General features: G+C 63.5%; 1 protein-coding gene and 1 long non-coding RNA gene across 2 annotated transcripts in view; one reads left to right on the plus strand and one right to left on the minus strand.

Moving 5' to 3' along the window:
- Positions 1-20,287, minus strand: part of BOP1 (BOP1 ribosomal biogenesis factor) — a 24,900-nt gene that overhangs the window by 4,436 nt on the left and 177 nt on the right. Inside the window, exons 2-4 of the mRNA XM_029923354.1 lie at positions 20,245-20,283; positions 18,504-18,704; positions 8,298-8,378 (exon numbers count right to left, since the gene is read on the minus strand). Coding sequence (XP_029779214.1) covers positions 8,298-8,378; positions 18,504-18,704; positions 20,245-20,283 — 321 coding nt within the window. The remainder of the gene's footprint in view (positions 1-8,297; positions 8,379-18,503; positions 18,705-20,244; positions 20,284-20,287) is intronic.
- LOC115279116 lies at positions 134-1,449 on the plus strand. The gene is made up of 3 exons (XR_003903218.1): positions 134-220; positions 898-1,003; positions 1,127-1,449. It is a non-coding gene; the product is annotated as an uncharacterized LOC115279116 (long non-coding RNA).

The raw sequence follows: 20,287 nt of genomic DNA on the forward strand, positions 1-20,287 counted from the left end.
GCTGCGCCTGGCCTCCAGCTACATCTCGCACCTGGGCAACGTGCTGCTGGTGGGCGAGGCCTGCGGCGACGGGCAGCCGTGCCACTCGGGGCCTGCCTTCTTCCACGCCGCCCGCTCCGGCAGCCCTCCGCCGCCGCCCCCGCCGCCCCCCACCCGCGACGGCGAGAACACCCAGCCCAAACAGATCTGTACCTTCTGCCTCAGCAACCAGAGAAAGTTGGTGAGTGGCGCCCACTGGGCATCCGTGGAAAGAGGCAAGGAGGATGTGGTGGCCTCTGCCCTGTATCACCCTAGCTACCCACACCTGCGGGGCAGAGAGTGGACCCAGAGGCAGGCAGAGCCCCCGCCAAGCACACACCCTCCGCACCTGTGACCTAGGGGCCCGGGGGCCCAGGGAGGGAGGCACAGCAAGTGCCCCGCTGGGGCGGGCATGGCTGACTTTCCTGGGGCCTTCCCCCCAGGGACACAGGTTCCCGTGGGGGCTGAAGAGGTCCACCCAGGGCCAGGAGGGGGGTCTATGAAGCAGGGAGGACACTAAAACTGGAAGAGGCTGGGGGACCAGACCAGAGTTCAAGCAACTCTGGCCACCCACCCTGTCCCCAAAGGAAGGGGACCCCCCCCCCCAATCCACTTGCCCTGCCACAGCCCCTGGCACTGGCCTAAAGCTTACTGGGGCACCTGCTGTCTCTCCTCCGGTCCTGGCCCATGCCCTGGGGCTGCCTGCTCAGACCCCGGTGTGGCTAGGGGGTCTGCAGACAGGCTGGGGACAGGGCCGCGCTGTGGGAGCGCTGGCCGGCTGTGATTTACAGCTCCTGCTGCGCTCGGTGGCACCGGAAAAGCAGGGTGAGCAGGGAGAAAACACGGCGCGGCTTTTCCCGATCCCCATTTCCTCTCCAGACAGCACGCGTGAGCTCCTGGGGCCTGAACATCTGGGAAATTTAATTTTACAATTTCGGCTGTGCAGCAGCGTGCCCTCCTCCCCAAAGTGCGCAGGGAAGCCGGGGTGAGCGTGGATGGGGGTGCTTTCAGCACCCGCCACCTGAGACAGCACCCAGTGGGGGAGCCCAGAGGAGGGCTGGCACGGGGTCTCCGCCCAGGCCCTGACACTGCCCCCTCCCCTCTGCAGAGCAAGGACCGAGACAGAAAGACTACGATTCGCAGTTAGAGGTGGACGCCTCGGGGCTCTCCGCGGAGCAGCCCCTCCCCCTGACCCGACTCAGGCCTGGGCTTCCTGTGAGGGCACCTCTGGCTCCAGTGGGGCCAATGGACGGACAAGCGGCGACAGGACTCTGCACTGGCCCCAGCTGGCCCAGGTCCACTGGAACCTTCTGTGGCGGCTTTCTACCTGGGTTTTCTTCTGGTCACTACGCGCTGGTATTTTGTGTCTTTGATATGATAATATAAAGTCTGGAAACTTTGTATAATTAAAAACAAAACAGTATGGTCCAACCTCGGAAGTACTGTTCTCTGGAAGGCTCAGAACCCAGCCTGAGCCCAGCCCAAGACCACACTCCCAGCCCTCAGAGCGGTCTCTTCATGCTCCGTCCTCCCCGGGCCCAGAGGCGCCCGTTCCCAGGGGCTGGGCCGACCCTCCCAGGCCTGAGCAGTGAGGCACTTCCGCCCGGCCTGGTGGCTGAAGGAGACAGGCGAGAGTGAGCGAGGCTAGGGAAGGAGAGAGGGAGCCCGCTGCCACACAGCAAGGGGCCGGAGCAGTCCAGCGTCCACTCCCAGGGCCTGCCTGGCCCGGGGCCTCCCTGCAGGGGTGAGGAGGCCAGAGCCAGCAGCACAATCATGCCAAGCCTTGGGGCCTCGGCCTCTGCAAACAGAGACCCAAGAAGCGGAAACCTGGGGGAGGTTGACCGAGGGGCACCGCCACTGGGGCAGGGTTCCAGCCTGGGTGGGCCTGCGGGCACAGGCCAGATGGCACCCACCTAGGGCACCCAGGCCAGCCCTGCACTCAGCCACTCGCAGCACTGCTCACTCGGGAAGGAGCCCTGGCCGCCTACTGCTCTGCCCCACTGAGCTCCTACAAAGGCCCCACCTGCCTGGGAGGAGGGCAATTCCGAGCCCCCTCCTCGAGCTGTGCACAGCTGGCTGGCCATTAAAACCCTGCAGGTGACAATTACGGTTTAGTGGCTCGAGCTCTGCTGGCACAGCACAGAAGAAAGGCAGGGGCGGCCCTCTGTGAGCCACCTCCCCCACGCTGGCCAGGCGGGCAGGCAGCCTGACTTCCGGCCAGGCCTGGTAGGCAATGGCTGAGGGCGCCAGGTGCCGGCCCTGGGCCCTCCCAGCCCTCGGCATAGGCTCAGGGGCCCCAACTGACACGCTTTCCTGGGGCCCAGGGAGAGGCCAGGTGCTGGCCCACGTGGGCACCCCAACAGGGCAGGGCCAGAGCTGCCCCCCTCCTCTGCACAGAGGGGCTCCTGGGAACAGCAAAGCAGGAAGTGGTGGAGTAATTCTGGAGGAAATTCTCAAAGCCAGAGCCATTAAGGGCTAGAGGGGGGCTGTGTCCAACGTGATAGAAATATAACAGGATAAAAAGTCACCACGGCAGGTTCCATTCAGAGAGAAACCCAACCCCAAATTTCCTTTCCCTAATCCTGCAGGAGCCTCCAGCTGGCCAGAGGAAGGAGGGAGAGGGCAGGCCGGGTCACTGCAGAAGCCCCCACCCCACCTGCCTGCCTGGGGAGCCAGGACCCAGGCCAGAGACACGGGGGGCCAGATGGGGGCTGAGAAAGGTGTCCCCTCTCCTCCCAGGCGGGATGTGGTGGAGGCGTCCAGGGAGGCAGGTGTACCCCCAGGATCTCTGCACCTGCCCCCCACCCCCGCTTCACTGAGCACTGGGCCCAGTTCTGGGGGGTGGGCGGGGGCATGGCCCACCTGCCCCTCCCTGGCCAGAATCACATCTCCACACCTGAGCCTGGATGGGGGCTGCAGACCCCCCTCAGAAAGCCCCCCAGGATGATGAGTACCCGAGCGGGCGCCTTGTGGTCACAGAGCAGTGCAGCAGGAGGTGTAGACAGATGGGCACCACGCACACATGAGGCTGAGAGGAGAGTGGAAGCAGAGGAGACACCTTGAGCCCCAGGGCTGACGGGGTGTCAGGAGGCCCCCACAGGGGGGTCTCGCAAATCTGGAAAACTGGGAGAAGACAGGCCGCTGGGATGGTCCCCAGAGACCTAGCCTGTGGGGGCACAGGGCGCACAGTTCTCCACAGCCGAGCCTGTGGCTCCAACAGCGGCTGCAGCTTGGCCGACTCAGGCCTGGGCAGCGCGCCCGGTGCTCCCCGAGCTGCACCGGTAGCCGCGGCGGCCGGCAGAGAGGGCCTGGCCCGCCAGCCAACAGGAGAGAGCGGAGGGGCGGGGGAGGAGTGCTCCGTCACCCTCCACTGCTCCAGAAATTCAAACCAGACGGGGGGGGGGGGGGCGGCGGGCCAGCCGGAGCCGGAGCCCCGCCGCCCCGCTGGAGTCCACTCTGCAACTATGGCGGCTGGGCTGGGGTGGCAGGTGCTCTCTGCCCCTGGCAGGCCCTGCCTCCCTCCCAGAAGGCCAGCCTCCCCTTCCAACGACAGGGACAAAGACCCGGGGCTCCCTGCATGTGCACCCCAGAGGCAGCTGGAAAGGAGGGGCCGAGCCCAAGCCCTGGGCCGGCAGCCGCCTCTGTGGGCCAAGCTGGGCTGGAAACACTCTGATCGGCCCCGGCTGTCAGCTCCCTGTCCCCGGCCCGGGGAATGAGCTGCTGGCGGCACCACATGATTCATCACCAGGCCTCAGCCCGCAGGCCAGCCGGCCCCCACCCTGCTCAGCACCTGTGGGCTGCCAGGAAGCACATGTGACCCCAAGGGGGCAAGCACCTACCGACCCCTCCAGGTCAGGCACCAAGCTCAGAGCGCAGACTGAGGACACAGACACCCCCGTGCTCTCCTGGGGGGCCTCTCTGCCCCAAGCACAAGCCTGTGGGATGAGGCCAGCAGGGGACCCCACCCCCCAGACTGCACCGGACATAAGCGGCAAGCAACAACTGTCGGCTGGGATTTTTCCGCTCTCGAGGAGCCCCTCCCCTCCCCCTCCCCAAAGTGGCTGCAGCTGTCAGGACCGCAGATTGGAAGTGCAGGTAGGGCGCTGGCCGGCTGCCCACCTCCCTCCCGTGTCTGTCTGCGAGAGAGGAAGCCGGCCCACCTCTGGAATCCTTCACTCTCTCCTCGTTCTGCCTCTCCCACCTGTCCCCTGGGAGCGCGGGGTCAGCCGCCCTCGCTCAGGCTCTCTCTTTTCCCTTGCCCCTCTCCGATTACAATGCCGGCAGTGTTCGCTCCGCTCCCCCTGCACGAAGCTCCCGCCTGTCTCCGCGTACTGCTCAGCCTTCCTGAGCCTCGGCCTCTCCTCGCTCCTCCGCGGTGTTTAATCTCTGTCAGAGGACGGGGCACAGGAGGCCGGGCTGCATGCCCCAGGCTCACCTGCTGCGTCAGAACCCATCAAAGGTTCCAGGAGGATGAGTCCTGGTTCATGGACCAAAGGGGAGACAGCCAGATCCTACTTGGCTAAAGCCAGGTGAGGAGACCCCAGCAGGCGACAGGGCCAGAAGCAGAGCCCACAGACCAGCTGGCCAGGCCCCGGGGGGGCCAGGTGGGGAGGCCAGAGCCACCTTCCCAAACCTCCTCCCTCAGACTGCCACTTACATTTCCCAACCCAGGTCGCAGGGCACCTCTAGAAGCTGACCCAGACCCCATCGCCTCCCTCTGCCGGTCCCTCTTGAATGTGTGCCAGCCGGGCCCACCCAGCCCACGGCCCGACCCCCTACCAGTCCCTCCATGGGGTTCCCGGGGTGGGGAGACGGCACTGACGCTGCCTGAGCTCCCACGTCTTCGGCCACCCCAGACCCCCACCCGCCTGCCCCTCTCCTGGGGCTGATCAGGGTGCAGTGGGCAGTCCCACGTGGGGCCACATCTTGCAGGCAGGGCTCCCAGAAACCCCTCTGGAGTGCTGGGTGTGGGCCCAGGCTTGGGGGCCCCCGGCAGAGGGGTGGAGATGCCATTCCGAGACCCACTGTTCAGAGACAGCTGCTGCCTGCTTCAAGTTGGTCCCCAGAGCTCCACACCTGCCGTCCCGGCTCCAGTGAGCGCCAGGACCTCACTCCGGAGGGCTCACCACAGCCCCAAACACTGCCCCGTCCCCAGCCCACTCGGCAGTCACCACCCCCCACCTTTCCCACAGAACCTGCCCTCCACCAGCCACACCTCCCTTCTCCCACCCACCTGCCCCCCTGCGTTCGGCTGCCAGGGGCACCGCAGCGGGCGTGGCCTCCTCCACCACCCACACGCCGCCGTGGCTATGAATCAGCCCCCACCTTCACCTGCCAGTGGCCGGCCGTACAGGCCAGACACTGAGAGACCCGGGTCTGTCCCTGGACACTGACCACATCTCTCTTAAGGTACAGCTCCTTCGGCCATTACGCTCCTCCCCCCCCCTTCCTCTCTCCTGAGGAAAGACGCAGCACAGGGAGGGGGTCAGTGGTGGGAGGAGGGCGTGACTCCCGACCCAGCACCGCAGGCCTGGCTCAGAGGTGGAGCAGGGCAGAGGCACCGAGGGGCACTCTGCGGTCACGGCCGTCACACCCAGTGCACCCTGCGGCCACCTGCAAGGCCGCGGGTCAGTGCGGCGGGAAGGGGCAGCCCAGAGGCCGGCGAGGGGGTGTGAGGCGGGCGCGAGCAGGCTGAGCGGGGCGCGCTCCACAAACAGCCCGAAACCTGAGCCGCCGGCCCCGCCGCCAGCGCCAGCGGCGACGCGAGCCCAGAGCCCAGAGCCCAGAGCCGGCGGCCAGGGTGGGCGGGGCGGCGGCCCCGGGAGGAGCGGGAGGCCGCCAGGCCGGAGGCAGCTGCCGTTCAGTAGCTGGGAGAAGCCATTAACGGCCGTTTGGCGAGAGAGCAGAAGGGACGCCGGGCGCTGGATGCAGACAGGCCTGGGCCCGTCCCTGCGGGGTCCCAAGTTACTGGGAGGCCAGGGCACCGCGGAGCCGGTCAGGGCTGCAGCCTGGCCCCCGGCCGCCGCGGAGGTCTCTGGGGGGCCAGGACGGTCCCACAGCGGACAGGAGTGGGTCAGGCCCTGGGGCTCAGGGCCTGGGATGAGAGGTGGATGCCTCCCGGCCTCTCGGGCCAGAGTTCACAGCCGCCCCTCACCTCTCACCTACCACCGGCCTCAGTTTCTCCCAGCTTCGTGGAACAAAGAGGGGCCCGAAGCTGTGAAGGCCGCCGGCCCCCTCCCCCCATCCCGCCCCACCTCCCCCGGGCCCGGCGGCTGGATGAGATCACGTCTGTGAGGTGCTGGTGCCGTGGGAGGGGGTGAGGTGGACGTGTGGGGGTGGGGTGGACATAGCCTGCGGCTGCTCCAGACTCCCCCTCCAGACCCAGCGGCACGTCCAGGGGACCTGGGCCCCAATGTGCCTTGGGATGTGCATCTGGGGACCGAGGAGGGCAAACGTACGGAAGCGGGCCTCAGACCATCCCACGAGGGTAGACTGTCACTCATCAGTCAGCATGGGGGAGGGGCTCCCCAAAGCCAAGGCCAGTAGTCAGAGGGTCCAGAAGCCCCAAAAAACCCCAACTCAGGACTCAGACCCAGACCCGGGGGGCTGGGCAGGGCAGGGCCCAGGGGAAGGGACGCCACACTGCAGCGTCCAGGAAGATTCTCTCTCCCCCAGAAGCACAGAGCCTGCTAGGACACGTCTGCCCGCGGCCAGAGCCCAAGTGGGGTCCACACGGCATTGACCATCTCCAAGGACGCAGTGGTGAGAAGGGGCGACCCCGATACCAGGATGTGCCCCGACTGTGGCCCCCGAGCCCTAGTCTCCGCACCGGGTCTGTTCAGATGCCGGACGGGACCGCTGGCTGCCCGCCCCCAGGCCTTTCCCCGAAGCCCACCCCGCTTTGCTGGACCTGGAACCACGGAGACACCCAGGTCAGGTCAGGGCGGGAGGGAGCAGAGCGCCCCAGGCACACGTGCTGCTCCGGGAAGCGTCCGCCGGGCCTGGTGCGGCTCCTGAAGGCTGGGCTCTGCCGCCCCCTCGAGCCGCAGGCCGGCTGTGCTGGCAGACGCTCGGGGGAGGCGGGCATCGGCCCCTCCTGGCACTCACACATATGGGATAGTCATTGCCAGAGGAAGCGAGGCGGCCCCGGCAGGCGGGAGGAGCGCCTCCCTGTGGGCAGGCCGAGGCCCCTCCCCCGCCTCTGCACTCCATTTACAACCATCATCGATTTCTCAAAATACCAAATATAAAAAAGTAGCCGACAGGATGTGGCTGCCGACGGCCAGAGCCCCTGGGAGGGGGGACAGGCAGGGAGCCGGCCCCCCCCCACGTGCGCGCCCGCCGCTCCGGCCAGGAAACCATTTATTTTGTTTTGTCTCTGTTCTCTAAACGCACAGAGGCCAGATCGGGCGGGCGGCCAAGGCTCCTGCAGCCGCTGCCAAGAGAGCGTGAGGATGGGGGTGGGGGCCGAGCAGGGGGGGGGACGTGTGCCTCCCGGGGGTGCCTCCCGGGGCCCGGGACAGCCCCTGTCCCTGCAAGCCCGCCCAAACGGTCCCCGGCAGCCTGAGAGGCACATGCCCGGGGCGCCCACCAGGGCACTTGGAGGCGTGGGGCCGCAGCCCTGCCAGTGACTGGGACGCACATGGGAGGGGACAGGCAGAAGGAGATGGGCGCCTCCAGGCTCAGAGCCCCTCAGCCTCCGGCCCTCCCACACCCGGCAGGCCGGGGGAGCTGAGCTCTGGCCCACACACTGGGGCCTGCAGACACGAGACGAGGCACCCCTTGCCCACTGCGCTTGTCCCTTCAGACCACAAACGTGAAGGAGCAACCGGATTCACTGGGGCCACGTCAGTCCACACCTCGAGGACACCGAGGAGGGTGGGGGCAGAACACCCAGAGCCCACCCATCTCCTGCCCTCGGCACCCGGGCCTGTCACCCGCCCCCCCCAGACCCAGCACAGGCTGGCTGGTGTGCCAGAAGCCACCCCTGCCCTGGCCCCTCCGTGCCTGCCGAGAGCACGAGCACACCAGGGCCCTGGTGTCAGCTGGCCACCGCCCAGACCTGCCGGGGTCCCCGCATCACGTCCACCCCACCCCCTTTCCTCGCCAGTTCACACACACCCCCTCCTGCAGACAGGTGTCCCAACCCCGAAACTGCTCTCCCAAACCACGAGCGGGGCCCCTCACCGTGGCCTGACTCCTCTGTCCCGGGCGCCGCACCGCCCCCTGGGGGAGGCCCCCCCGCCCCCCGCCGTGGAAGCAGCCGGCCCAGCCCGCACCTCCTCATCAGAGCTGTCTTCCGCGTACTCTTCATAGCCCTGAGCTCTCGCCACCTCTGTCCTTGGGGAAGGGATGCCAGCCTGTGGAGAGAAGGAACAATGGTGATGTCAGGACACGATGCCCTCTGACCTCAGGCAGAGCCCAGGCCTGAAGTCCCCTGCCCCCTCCTTGGGACTGGAGGCTCGGGAACAAACCATCCCTCTAGCTGATGCTGAGGCCAAGGTTCCTGCCGCCCCCAATCTTGAAGCAGCTCCAACCTGGCCCGGAGCCTCAAGACGAGATCAGAGACACCCCAGATCTAAGTGGGCCTCATGGGCTTCACCTGGGGTCCTGTCAAGGGCCAGCCCCGTCACTACGTTCAACCTCCCCCAAGAAAGGACCCCAGGGAAAGGCTGACACCAGGTGCCAGACTGCAAAAGGAACAGTCAGCAACAAAGCCACCAGCTAAGGGCCTGGCCGCCCCCACACCATTTAACGAAAAAACCGGCCGCAGGGCTCCTGGCCCAACGGCCCCTACCCGGCCCTGCCAGGTTCAGGAGAGCCTTGGGTCCAGGAGCAAGGTGGGGGTGGCCCCTCGGCGGCAGCAGCTGAGGGCAGGGCAGGCGGGCTCCCCGCCCCTGGGCCAATCGCTCCAGGGGCAGGCACGCGGCACCTGCTGCCAGCCCCTGTCACAAGGCCACAGCCAGCTCGCTCCTAGGGCAAGACCCTCCCCCAAGGCGGCCTCTGGTCTGCGGCAGCTGAGAGCCACATTCCGCCCAGTCGACCAATGGCCCAGAGAGGCACCCCCCAACCTACAGAATGCTGGGGGGACACAGCTCTCCGGCACCCGCCCCCACCCACCACGTCCACGGCCCCAGGCTGACCCCGGCCCACCAGGTCAGTGAGTGGGCGCCACTGAGTGATCACACCCTAACCTGGAAAACAGACTCCCCTCCTCGGGTGGGGGAAATCGGGTGTACCGGAACTGGGACTGATGGGGAAAACAGCCCTACCTCTCACTCCTGGGCGCAGTAAAGCGCTCAGGAGCAGGAGCCCCTGAGCAAAGCACCCCCGCCAGAGCCCTGCCCCCCTGACCGGGCAAGAGCCAAGGGCCCGCGAGGCGGCTCTTCCTCTCGCCTGTTTTTCCTCTCAGTATAAGGAGGGTGGGAGACTAAGTTTTTCTCCAGGCCAGGAACAAGGCAGGATTCGGTTTCCACCCCCCCCCCACCCGCTCCCCAGGCTGCAGGCGCTATGGGAGCGATGCCGGCTAAAAGTGGGTCAGCACCACCTGATGGGTGCGGGCCATGGGTGGGGGGCAAGGAGGGCCCAGAGCTTTTCTCCCATCTCCGCCCGCAGGGAGCCCGCCGATAGCAGTGGCGGCGGGGGCGGGGGGGGGGGGTCCCACACCTGCTCCAGGCCCAGGGTGGGTCAACAAGCCTCCTCAGCAAGTGCCCCTAACGCCAGGCCCCGGCCAGCAGGTCCACGGGGGTGGTCCCCGGGCAGGCTCCACAGCTGCCCACAGCACCAGACCCCGATGCTCTCCACCAGCACTGAACCCTATAGAGCCCCGCATTCCCTGTGCCTCAGGCCACGATCATGGGGCCCCCCTGTCCTCCAGTGTGCCCCACATCACCCTATGATGGGTATGGCCGGCCCCCGGGCAAGGGTACAGGTGCAGGGAGCCAGAGACAGGCGGGCCTCCCGCCAGGAGGGGGCGTCCCAGGGGCGGGCAGCAAGTTCCCACACAAAAGAGCTGGACCCCCAGCCCTCCCTGGTCTCCCTCCAGAGGCGATGCTGCAGGCAGCGCGGGGGCCACCAGGGGGCAGCAGAGGCGAGGGCCCAGCCCCGCCCCGGGAAGAAGGGGCGGCTCCAGAACCTACTCACCCCTTCACAGCCTGGAGCCACTTTGTGGCAGTTGAGTGCTGGGCATTCAAGAAAAGGAAAACTTAAAAAGACAACTTAAAAGGAATGTGAAACACGAAAGGATGCAAACCCAAGAACGTAGGCCCCACCGTCCTTCGCTGCCTGTTACTCAGCCAGCCCTGGGCACCAGCACGAGAGCCCACGCTGTCTCATGAACCCAGGCGGGGGGGTCTGCAGGACACGAGCACCCACCTTGAGACAGGCGCAGCCCTGTGTGGCGCCGCCCCCTCGCCGTGCCCCCAGGTGGCTGCAAAGAGAAGCAGCCCCTTCTGACGACAAGGTCCCCCAGCCAAGGGTCTCAGGACAAGGATCCTTTGGGAGAGGCACGTGACGGCTCCAGCCAGGAAACAGCAGGAGTGAAGGGCAGACTGGGGCACAGCAGCGTGAGGGACCAGGGGGCATCAGCGAGGAGGCGGCTAGCAGGAGGCGAGCAGCCTGGGGGCTAGTGTCCAGGCAGGGCCGGAGGCACCGAAGGGACAGGGAGGCTGTACCGACAGCTGGGCAGCGGGCCAGGACCACCTCGGAGTGGACCAGCAGCAGGTGCACCTGGGGGAAGGGCCACGGGGCAGACAGCACCGGGAACCCGGGCCAGGCCATGCCCCCAGATCCTGGGCGCCGCTGGACCTGGTCCTCCAGGCATCAGCAAAACCACGACACACAGCGAGGACCACGGCGGGGACCCGGAGCGGGCTCTGACAGCCCAGATGACATCTTACTGCAGCCACAACAGACCCAGCTAGGCCACACCTCACCGCCACCGCTGAGCAGGCCTGTGACTGCACGGCTCCCCACCTGCTAAGGTGAGCGGGACAGCGACAGCTGCCACGGTGGCTCAGGCCCGGCCGAGACATGGCTCCTGCACTGCCTCCCACAGGGCCCAGGCCAGGACCGCCCCCGGGGGGCTTGTCAGTCAGACCCAGGGGCCCAGGCCAGGACCGCCCCCGGGGGGCTTGTCAGTCAGACCCAGAGAAAGGAAATGGCAGCCACCACGCCCCGAAGGCCCACGTGAGGTGCACCAGGCCCCTGTGTGTCCCTGATGCCTCGGAGCAAAGGTCACCTCCGGAGCGCCGCTGTTAACAGGTTCACAGTAACCTGGGGACCCGGGGAGGAGCGAAGACCCCGTGCACAAAGGGGCCTCCAGGAACCTGACAGCGCAGGCCCTCCAGACTGGGCCTCAGGCTGCAAAGCCTCCGCGACGGGCCCAGCTCAGGGCAGGCCGGCGCCAGGGCTCCGTGCACACGCTCACCTGCTGAGGCGCGCACGCAAACGCCGCGGAGGCGCGCACGGGTTTAGAATACACGCACCGCTGCGGCCTGCAAAGGCCGGAGGTGACACAAGATGAGGACGCCCCTGGCCTGCACAGGTGGCTCGGGGGCCCGCACACGGAGCCGGCTGGCCAACGTCAGGACACCAGAGACCAGGGACTCGGCGGGGCAACCCGCTTCCCCTTGTCCTACAGAAACGGTGAGTGGGACCAGGATGCTACTGCTGCACAGGGCAGTGGGGGAGGGGAGGCCGAGGACCTGCACTGGCTCCTGGGCCCCGAGCCGGATGAGGCCTTCGGGGCGTGGCCACGAGACCAGGCTCTGAGAGGGCTGTCGGGGGCGGACACTGTAGCTGTTTCAAACCATGGCTGCAAATCTTTGACTCTCCTCCCATCGAGGGGCCGTCTACGTGCCCCCTCCCCAAACCTGAGGGGGCTTCTGGCTGGCTCACCTGTCCCGGGAGTGCAGCCCCGACTGACAACCCATGAACTCCGGGTCAAGACCACGAAGCTCCCATGCATCTGCCCAGTGTCCCAGAGAGCCTGTCCTCGGAGTCCCCGAGAGGATGGGCGTCCCGGACGGGCAGGCAGGCGTGCCCAGGGGGTGCCAGTCATTCCGGCTGCCCTGGCCTGGACCGAGCACAGAGGCCCCAGACGTCTTCCTCAGGACCCTCGCCTCAGCCCCCAAACAAGGGGTGTGATGACTGATGGTCCTCCTGGACAGAACCTTCCAGAACCCTGGAGAGACACAGTTGAGCGAGGCTGAGAGACTCCCGCAATCCCACTGACCACATCACCCCGACATGACAGCCCCTTACTGTGCTTGAACTCTGATCCCCAGAAATGAGAGTGGCATAAATTGGCCCTGTGACGCCAGAGGTGTGGGGGCAGGTGGAGAGACGGCTGCCTCCCCTCCCCCACGGGGGTCACGTCCTTGGCTCTACGGTAGGCGCTCCGCTAACTAGCTGGTGAGAGTCAGGGACGTGCCCTCTGCCGCCTCCCGCTGGCGCCAGTGCCCGGCCCCAGAGCCGTGCCGAGACCCAGGCGGGCCCCTCCGCCCGCGGGCTTGCAGCAAATAACAGGCAGAACTCTTCCTGAAGTTTCAGGAGGACACCGCTCCCATGGGGACCCCATCGCTACTATAGTCCCTTTGCCAGTGCGGCGAGCGGACTGAGCTGACGGCGGGGCTTCTGAACAGGAGAACACGACGTAGGGACCCCACGTAAACAAGAAGGACCCACGTGAACACGTCAAGTAGGAAAGATGGCTATAAACAAGCACGAAGGGGAAAACGGCCTTGGGCTCACCCCTCCACGCAGCACACAGAACCCAGGAGCCGCACAGAGTCCTCCTGTCTCCCGGGGCGCAGAGAGCTGCCGGGGAGGGCTCCGGGAGGGACGGGCCCTTCCACCTGCTGAGCAGGACTCCCAGGGCCTGGGCACAGGCAGGGCAGGGGTGGGCGTGCTGGGGACGGGGGAGCCTCGGGGAGGACACGGGAGGGGGACAGGCAGTCGGCAGAGAGGCAGGGAGTGGCAGAAAGCAGCCAAGGGCGTGAGGGGGGGTGCGTGACACCTGGCGCACAGGGACAACGCAGCACGGGGCTCCTCGGCAGCCTCCTTTGGTGACACCCGTGCAGAGGGCGTCCAGCTGGGCAGGCTTGCAGACACGCTGTGCACAGAGTGAGGGGCAGGAGCTGGGCTCCACCTCGGCCTTGAGCTGGAGCCCATAGTAGGCGAGGGCGAGGCTCAAGGAGGGGGCGTGAGGCCCGAGGTCCACGCGGCATTCTCTGACCCACGTGAAGGGGAACAGAGGTGGGACCCGCAGAGCCTGACCTTCAAGAGACGGGCCAGCGATGGACACTTGGCATCTTGGCCAGTCACTCACCAATGGGGCCAGGATAGCCCTCCAAAAACACAGGAAAGGATGCCTCATTCCTGATGTAAGAAGAAAACCATGGAGGACAAAAGGAGGCCGCTTTTGCCATGTATCAGAGTGGGAAAAATCAGGAGGTTTGACCACGCAAGGCCTCGGCGGGGTGGGACGTGGGGGCCTCAGACGGGTGCCACGAGTGCAGAGCAGCACACTTGCCTTCCGCGAACTCCGCATCAGCCTCTGACCCGGAGACGCTCCCTGGAGTGTGTCCGAAAGCCTGCCCACGCATGAGGAACACGAACGAGGGGACCGCAGCAGCAGCCCCGCGACAGGAGGTCACAAGTGCCCACCCACCAGCGCCACAGGCACGGGCGGGGGGGGGGGGGTCCCCAGAGACAGAGGGAAGAGTGGAAGACGGTGATTAGAGAACCACCAGACAGGGCACAAACAGGCGCCTGGAGGTGCAGAGAGCACCCTGGAGAGACCCAGGGACTGGAAACAGTCCTCAGCCTCACGCGGGAGCAAGAGGCAGGGCCGTATGGGAGGGATGACGCTCAGGAGCTCCGGAGCAAGTGCTATGCCCTGTCCCTGCCACGCACATCACGTGGTCCGAGAGTCCTTAAAAAGAAAGTGGACATGTCTGCACGGTCACCAAACACCGTGGAGAAAGTGCAGGAGGAAGGGGAGCTCACCTATGGTGGCGCCCAGGGCAGCCGGGCACCGAAGCAGGCCAGGTCTCCGGAGGGTGACCCTGAGCACCTGGGCCGCGTCACCCCATCTCTCCCCATGGGGCGGGAAGGTGGACGCTCAGGGCAGCCTCCAGAGAAAGAGCCAGTGACCACCCAGCCATCCACATGACGCATGCAAGGCCTCAGCAGGATGGTCGTGGCCTATCTGGACGGCCTTGGCAGCGGCACCTGGACTGGGGACTTACGGGGGAGGGTCCCCGCACAGTGGCCCGTCAGTCCCACACCTCCCAGAGCGGCAAGACACACAGCAGCCCCTCCTGCGCAGGGACGCGGCAGCCGGCACCCCTCGGACCAGCGTGCCTGGGTCAGGGCCTCAGAGACGGTCAGAGAAGCCCGGAGAACCGTACCCACAATAGCACCTACTTCTGCTAGCCTCTGCCCCAGGACGCGTGTCCTTGATGTGACACTAGGACACAGCCTGACAACGAGGCAGGATGCCCTTCGGACTCAGGAAGCAGGAAGGCCACCCAGGCATCCTTGGAAGTGGTGGTGCCTGGGGGCCGGCTACACACAGAACGTGTAAGAAACAGCGAGCGGCAGGAGCCAAGTCACAGACGGGAGCACGCAGTGGAAGAGAAGTTACTGGAAAGCCCCACGGCATGGTGGCCATCAGTGTCTGATAAGAACCAGGACCCAAAAAGGAAGCGCAGGAGCGGGAGGCAGAGCAGAAGGCCCGTTTTGTTTGTTTGCACCAGCTGGAGTGGGTCCCCGAGAAAACACCACCCCGACGGGCACAGGCAGCTCCCCCACGGCCACCGTCCGCAAGACCGCATGGGTGGCCGCAGCCAGAAGCCAAAGAACTCCAGGGGCTTCCTGCTCAAGAGCTGGGACGCCTGGCAAAGACACGAGCAGATGCTGGTGTCACTGCTGGTGTGGGCCCGAGGAGCCAACAATGGTAGGGAGACCCTGGTTCTAGAAGCTGCTCAACGGAAGGGGGTCTCGGGTAGTAGGAACACCTGACGGAGACCTCCACAGCGTGACAGGTGACGAGCTCCCGGCTACAGCAGGTGAAGGCAAGCCCACAGAAGGCCGAGAGGACCTTGACCCAGGGGAACCCCGCCCAGCACGGTGGAGGACGCCCCATGCGGCCGAGTTCGTGGGAAGACAGGGGGTCACTGACTGGCTCAGCTCCTGGCTACGCGGCTACATGCTCGAGGCGGGGCTCAGGACACCCAAGGCGGGGGTGTGGGCAGGAGGCCTGGAGGGGAGCCGGCTCCTGCAGGTGCAGGGCCGTGAGCGGCTCGAGGAGCGGGGAAAAAGGAGACAGGAGTGGAATTTCCACTGAGGACCGAGAACACGCCCCCCCCCCCCCGCCGACACTTTGATCCCCTCTCTGCCTAGAGAGGCTCAAGCCTACGAATGACAACTGTGATTAGAGCAGAAACCCCAAAGCAGGCCGCCCGTACCCCTCAACGAGAGGACAAAAGAGCCAGAGATGTGAACGCTTGCACGGGGCAGGATCCTGAGGGGTGTCAGAACTCAGAGCTGCTCACGGCTCCTGGGGCTCGTGTCCAGGATGGCCCACAAGAGACAGGGACGGTCCTACGGCCCGGCCGTGAGACGGGAAGCGGGGACACCTCGCTGGCAGGAGCCGCCCCAGCACAGCACACAGCGGAGGGGCCGTGGTCCCAGCTTCAAGCAGGGGGCCGGTCAGGCTGCTGCACAGCCAGCTTCCTGCGACCGAGGGCTGAAGCCCACCTTCTGAGGAGGGAGGGCATTTGCTCTCTCCTGGGTTGTGGCCGCAGTCCCTGCCGGACGGCCCAGCGAGGAGAGCTGAGAAGGTGGCCCTGCGGAGAACACCGGCGAGCTGAGAAGGTGGCCCTGCGGAGAACACCGGCCACGTTGGGACAGAAAGCTCAGGGGGCACTGAGCGTGCGCACGCACAGAGTGCACTCCCTTCCACCAGACTCTGCACAGTCTCCTGAGATTCTTGCATGTTACCTCGCTGAGAGAACTTAAATAGAAAATTTTTATTAAAGGGGCGCCTGGGGGGGCTCAGTCGGGTGAGCATCTGACTTCAGGTCAGGTCATGATCTCATGGTTTGTGGGTTCAAGCCCCATGTTGGGCTCTGTGCTGACAGCTCAGAGCCTGGAGCCTGCTTCCGATTCTGTCTCCCTCTCTCTGACCCTCTCCTGCTCACATTCTGTCTTCTTCTCTCTCTCAAAAATAATTAAATATTTTTAAAACACTAATAAAAATAAGAAATTTTTATTTAAAAAATTAATTTTTTTAAGGTAGGCTCCACACCCAACACAGGGCTTGAATTCAGGACCCAGATCAAGACCATGTGCTCTACCTATGAGTGGGTCAGCCAGGTGCCCCCAAAGTTATTTAACTTTTAAAAATTACTTTTAAAATTCTGATTATAAAAAGACAAAAAGCCCTTTAAAAAAAATTGGGGACGGCCAGGTGGCTCAGTCAGTTAAGCATCTGACTTCAGGTTAGGACATGGTGAATTCGAGCCCCAAATCAGGCTCTCTCTCTCTCTGCCCCTCCCCAGCTTGCACATGAGCATTCTCTCTCTCTTTCTCTCTCACAAAAGTAAAAATAGGGGCGCCTGGGTGGCTCAGTCGATTAAGCATCCGGCTTTGGCTCAGGTCATGATCTCACGGTTCGTGGGTTCAAGCCCCATGTCGGGCTCTGTGCTGACAGCTGGCTCAGAGCCTGGAACCTGCTTCAGATTCTGTGTCTCCCCCTCTCTCTGAGCCTCCCCTGCTTATATTGTGTCTCTCTGTCTCAAAAATAAATAAAACATTTAAAAAACATAAAAATATACGTTAAAAAAAAATTTTTTTTTATTGAAATACCAGGCTGGCTCAGTCGGTAGAGCATGTGACTCTTGATCTCAGGGTCGTGAGCTCAAGCCCCACATTGGGCATGTAACCTACTTGAAAAATTAATTAATTAATTAATTAAAATAAATAAGTGCATCAGTGTGTGGATCCTTAATCTTAAAAGGAAGAGAAAGGGCTGAGAAGGTGACGGGACCAGCAGCCGCACCCACGCTGCAGCCCAGGCGTGGGGGAGAGCTCCCACTCCGTGCCCAACAGTGGGGAGGGAAGCTTTACTTCTGTCAAGGAAAGTGTACCTTGTAATGCTTTTGGACGTTTATTTATTTTTGAGAGAGAAAGGTGACACACATGCTCAGGTGGAGGAGGGGCAGAGAGAGAGGGGCCATGGCGCCCAAGGGGGGCTCCACGCTGTCAGCCCACTCACGAACTTGAACCATGAGATCATGACCCAAGCAGAAGTCAGACGCTTAGCCCACAGAGTCACCCAGGGACCCCTACTCTGTCATTTTAAAAAGTCAGAAAGAGGGGCGCCTGGGTGGCTCAGTTGGTTAAGCGTTCAGCTTCGGCTCGGGTCATGATCTCACCGTTCGTGGGTTCGAGCCCCGCGTCGGGCTCTGTGCTGACGGCTAGCTCAGAGCCTGGAGCCTGCTCGGATTCTGTGTCTCCTTCTCTCTCTGCCCCTCCCCTATTCCCACTGTCTCTCTCTGTCTCTCAAAAGTAAATAAAGAACATAAAAAAAAAAATTTAAAAAGTCAGAAAGAGGAGGAACCAGTGGGCCACTGTCCTCCAGACGACCGTCAGCACAGCAACCGTGCCACCTCCCCACTCACTCCGGTGCCACAACCGAGGCTTGAACGGACAGAAGGCTGAGATGTGACTTTAAGTCTCTCCTTCCTGGGAAACGGACCCAGCACGGCTCTTTAGGTTCTACACGGGGGCGGACTCCCGCACGATTCAAGGTTGTAACTTACAGAATACCAGACCCACCGCAAGGATAGTCACAAACTACTTTCTCACAGTCCAGGGGCACCTGGGTGGCTGTCCGTTGAGCATCTGACTCGATTTCAGCTCAGGTCATGATCTCAGGGTCATGAGTTCGAGCCCCACATAGGGCTCAGTGCTGACAGCAGGGAGCCTGCTTGTGATAGTCTCTCTCTCAAAATAAAATGAACTTTTAAAAAAGTAAATAAAATACTCCAAACAGCAAATGCCGTATTTTAGTTAAATCAAGTGTTTCTCTCAGGTTTCCCCCTGAGACAAGAGTGAAGTGCACCCCCATCATCACAGGGACGGGGCCGGCGCCCCGGACCAGGCTCGGTGGAACAGAGCTCCTGTCGGGCCGGCCCCCTCCTGTGTGTCCCGGGAGCCCCCCCCACCCCCCCCACCAGACACTCCCTCGCACGTGATCCCCGCCTCAGGCTCTGCCCCTCGGGAACACAGCCTACGACTGAATCTAGCAAAGTGGGCTGAGTCCCGTGGAAAGGTGACGTCAGAATCATCTGAGGGCGAGCCCTGGGGAGTTCCTGAAAACACAGCGCACAACCGTGGAAAACACCCCAGCCGCCATCTCTCCTGGCCATCTTCACGGAGACAGGAGAGCCTACCGGAGGGCCTCGCTCACCCACCTGCACCAGCTGCTCAGAGGTCTCCTCCATCCCGCTGTGGCCTTTGTCACTGCTGACCCCATCCTCTCCCTCGGCTGGGTCATCCTCACTACTGTCGCTGCCAGAATCTTCCAGGCCTGAGAACACACTCTCCTCGCTTTCAGACAGACCAGAATCACTGCCATCCTGGAGGCTGGGAGCAGAGGCACAGACGAGGGAGGTCTGCAAAGAATCACAGTGTGGTGACAGCGGGCTCCCAACCCACCCACCAGCACCTTGCTTGCTGACCTCCAGCTCTGTGTGGCCCGCCCCCAAGGCGACAGCCCTCAGGTCACAAGATTCTACCTCCACCAAAACCACCCAACAAAGCCGGTGGGCGTGGGGTGGGGAGGGAACTTTCCTCACTGTCCACCTCCACTGACAGTGTGGCCACCTCCCCCTGAAAGGGACATGTAATTTGCATCTTACAAGGGAAGGGCTTCTCAAGGACAACATCTCTTTCTTAGGGATCAGTGCCCACTGCATTGCCAACAGGCTCTCCAGCCTCCGCACCCCACGCTGGCGAACTCCAGGGCAGAGGGCACTAGGGCAGAGGCTGGAGCCAGAGGAGGAGCAAGACCGTGGAGGGGCTTTTGTCCCTGAAAGAGAAGCCTCCATATCCAACTAGATTGGGACCAGCAGTTGATCTGTCACTTACAAAGGTGAGTTAAGGGCCACAGCCAGGACACAAGCTTTCTAAAGAGCAAGAACACGCCCACTCACCCCTGCTGGGGTAGGGTCCCAGTCTCTTCCCCAGACTCGTCACATCCCTAACTCTGCAGGACAGAGTGCACTTTGGGTGAACCCTGTCATTGCCTTTTACCAGAAAAAATTGAAGAACGAAAAACTGTAAACTTTCAGGAAGCATTTGAGTAGAGAATCGCAGATTTCACTACTTTTCAACAGTTTGCAAGTCTCTCACCTAATTGGACTTGTAAAAGAATCCACAGCACTCAGCTTAGTTTCCATGAAAACGACTCTGCTATAGTTCACTCACACTGTTTGTCTCCAATGTTTACTCAGATACACAGTTACAACAGCAAGTAAAAATAGCAAAACTGGTTTGAACACAAACACAAACAGCTCCTCTGAGTATGGGGCCAAGTGGTGGAGGAACCAAGTCTGGTGCCCAGAGCTGCCTCCTGGCGTGTGGCCAGCATGCAGGGCGCCCGACCAGGTGAGGGGGAAGCCTGATGACACAGCTAGGTGGGGGTCCACTGAGAAAGGCTGTACAGGCCTCCTAAGACTTTCCACATCAGATGTAATGACATCGCACAACCGATGTGGGGTTCCGCTGGGCAGCAAGCATGGCCGTGAGTCCATTTAAAATCACGTCCAATGCAGTAAACCCTGGGTTCCACTCACGCTCTGCCAATCTCGTCTCTGACCGTTAGAATACGCCTATTGCACTCAGTGGAGTGTAGGTGAGTATGTATGTACACAAAGACTGGACGCATAATTCAAAAGATTTGAGAGGCTGCTGCACGGGATGCCAGCTCTACTCCCCGATGGTCTCTACTCCACCTCCCATTCCAGCCACCCCTGCGCAAGGGGTGCTCGCTGCCAAGGACACCCCCTACGAATCCACCACCTCCAGCAGGGGACAGGCGGCCCCTTCTTCCTCGCATTCCCGGGCCCGCCGTGCGCCGGGCGGCCTCGCCGTGTGCCGAGGAGCCAACACGTGCGGCCTCAGGCCCCCCCGCCCGACCCCCCCCGCGGTCACCTCGTCTGGCTCCAACTCCGGCTCGGGCTCCGGAGGCCGCTTC

The sequence above is a fragment of the Suricata suricatta genome, chromosome 15, assembly GCF_006229205.1.
Source record: "Suricata suricatta isolate VVHF042 chromosome 15, meerkat_22Aug2017_6uvM2_HiC, whole genome shotgun sequence".
In the NCBI taxonomy this organism is placed as follows: domain Eukaryota; kingdom Metazoa; phylum Chordata; class Mammalia; order Carnivora; family Herpestidae; genus Suricata; species Suricata suricatta.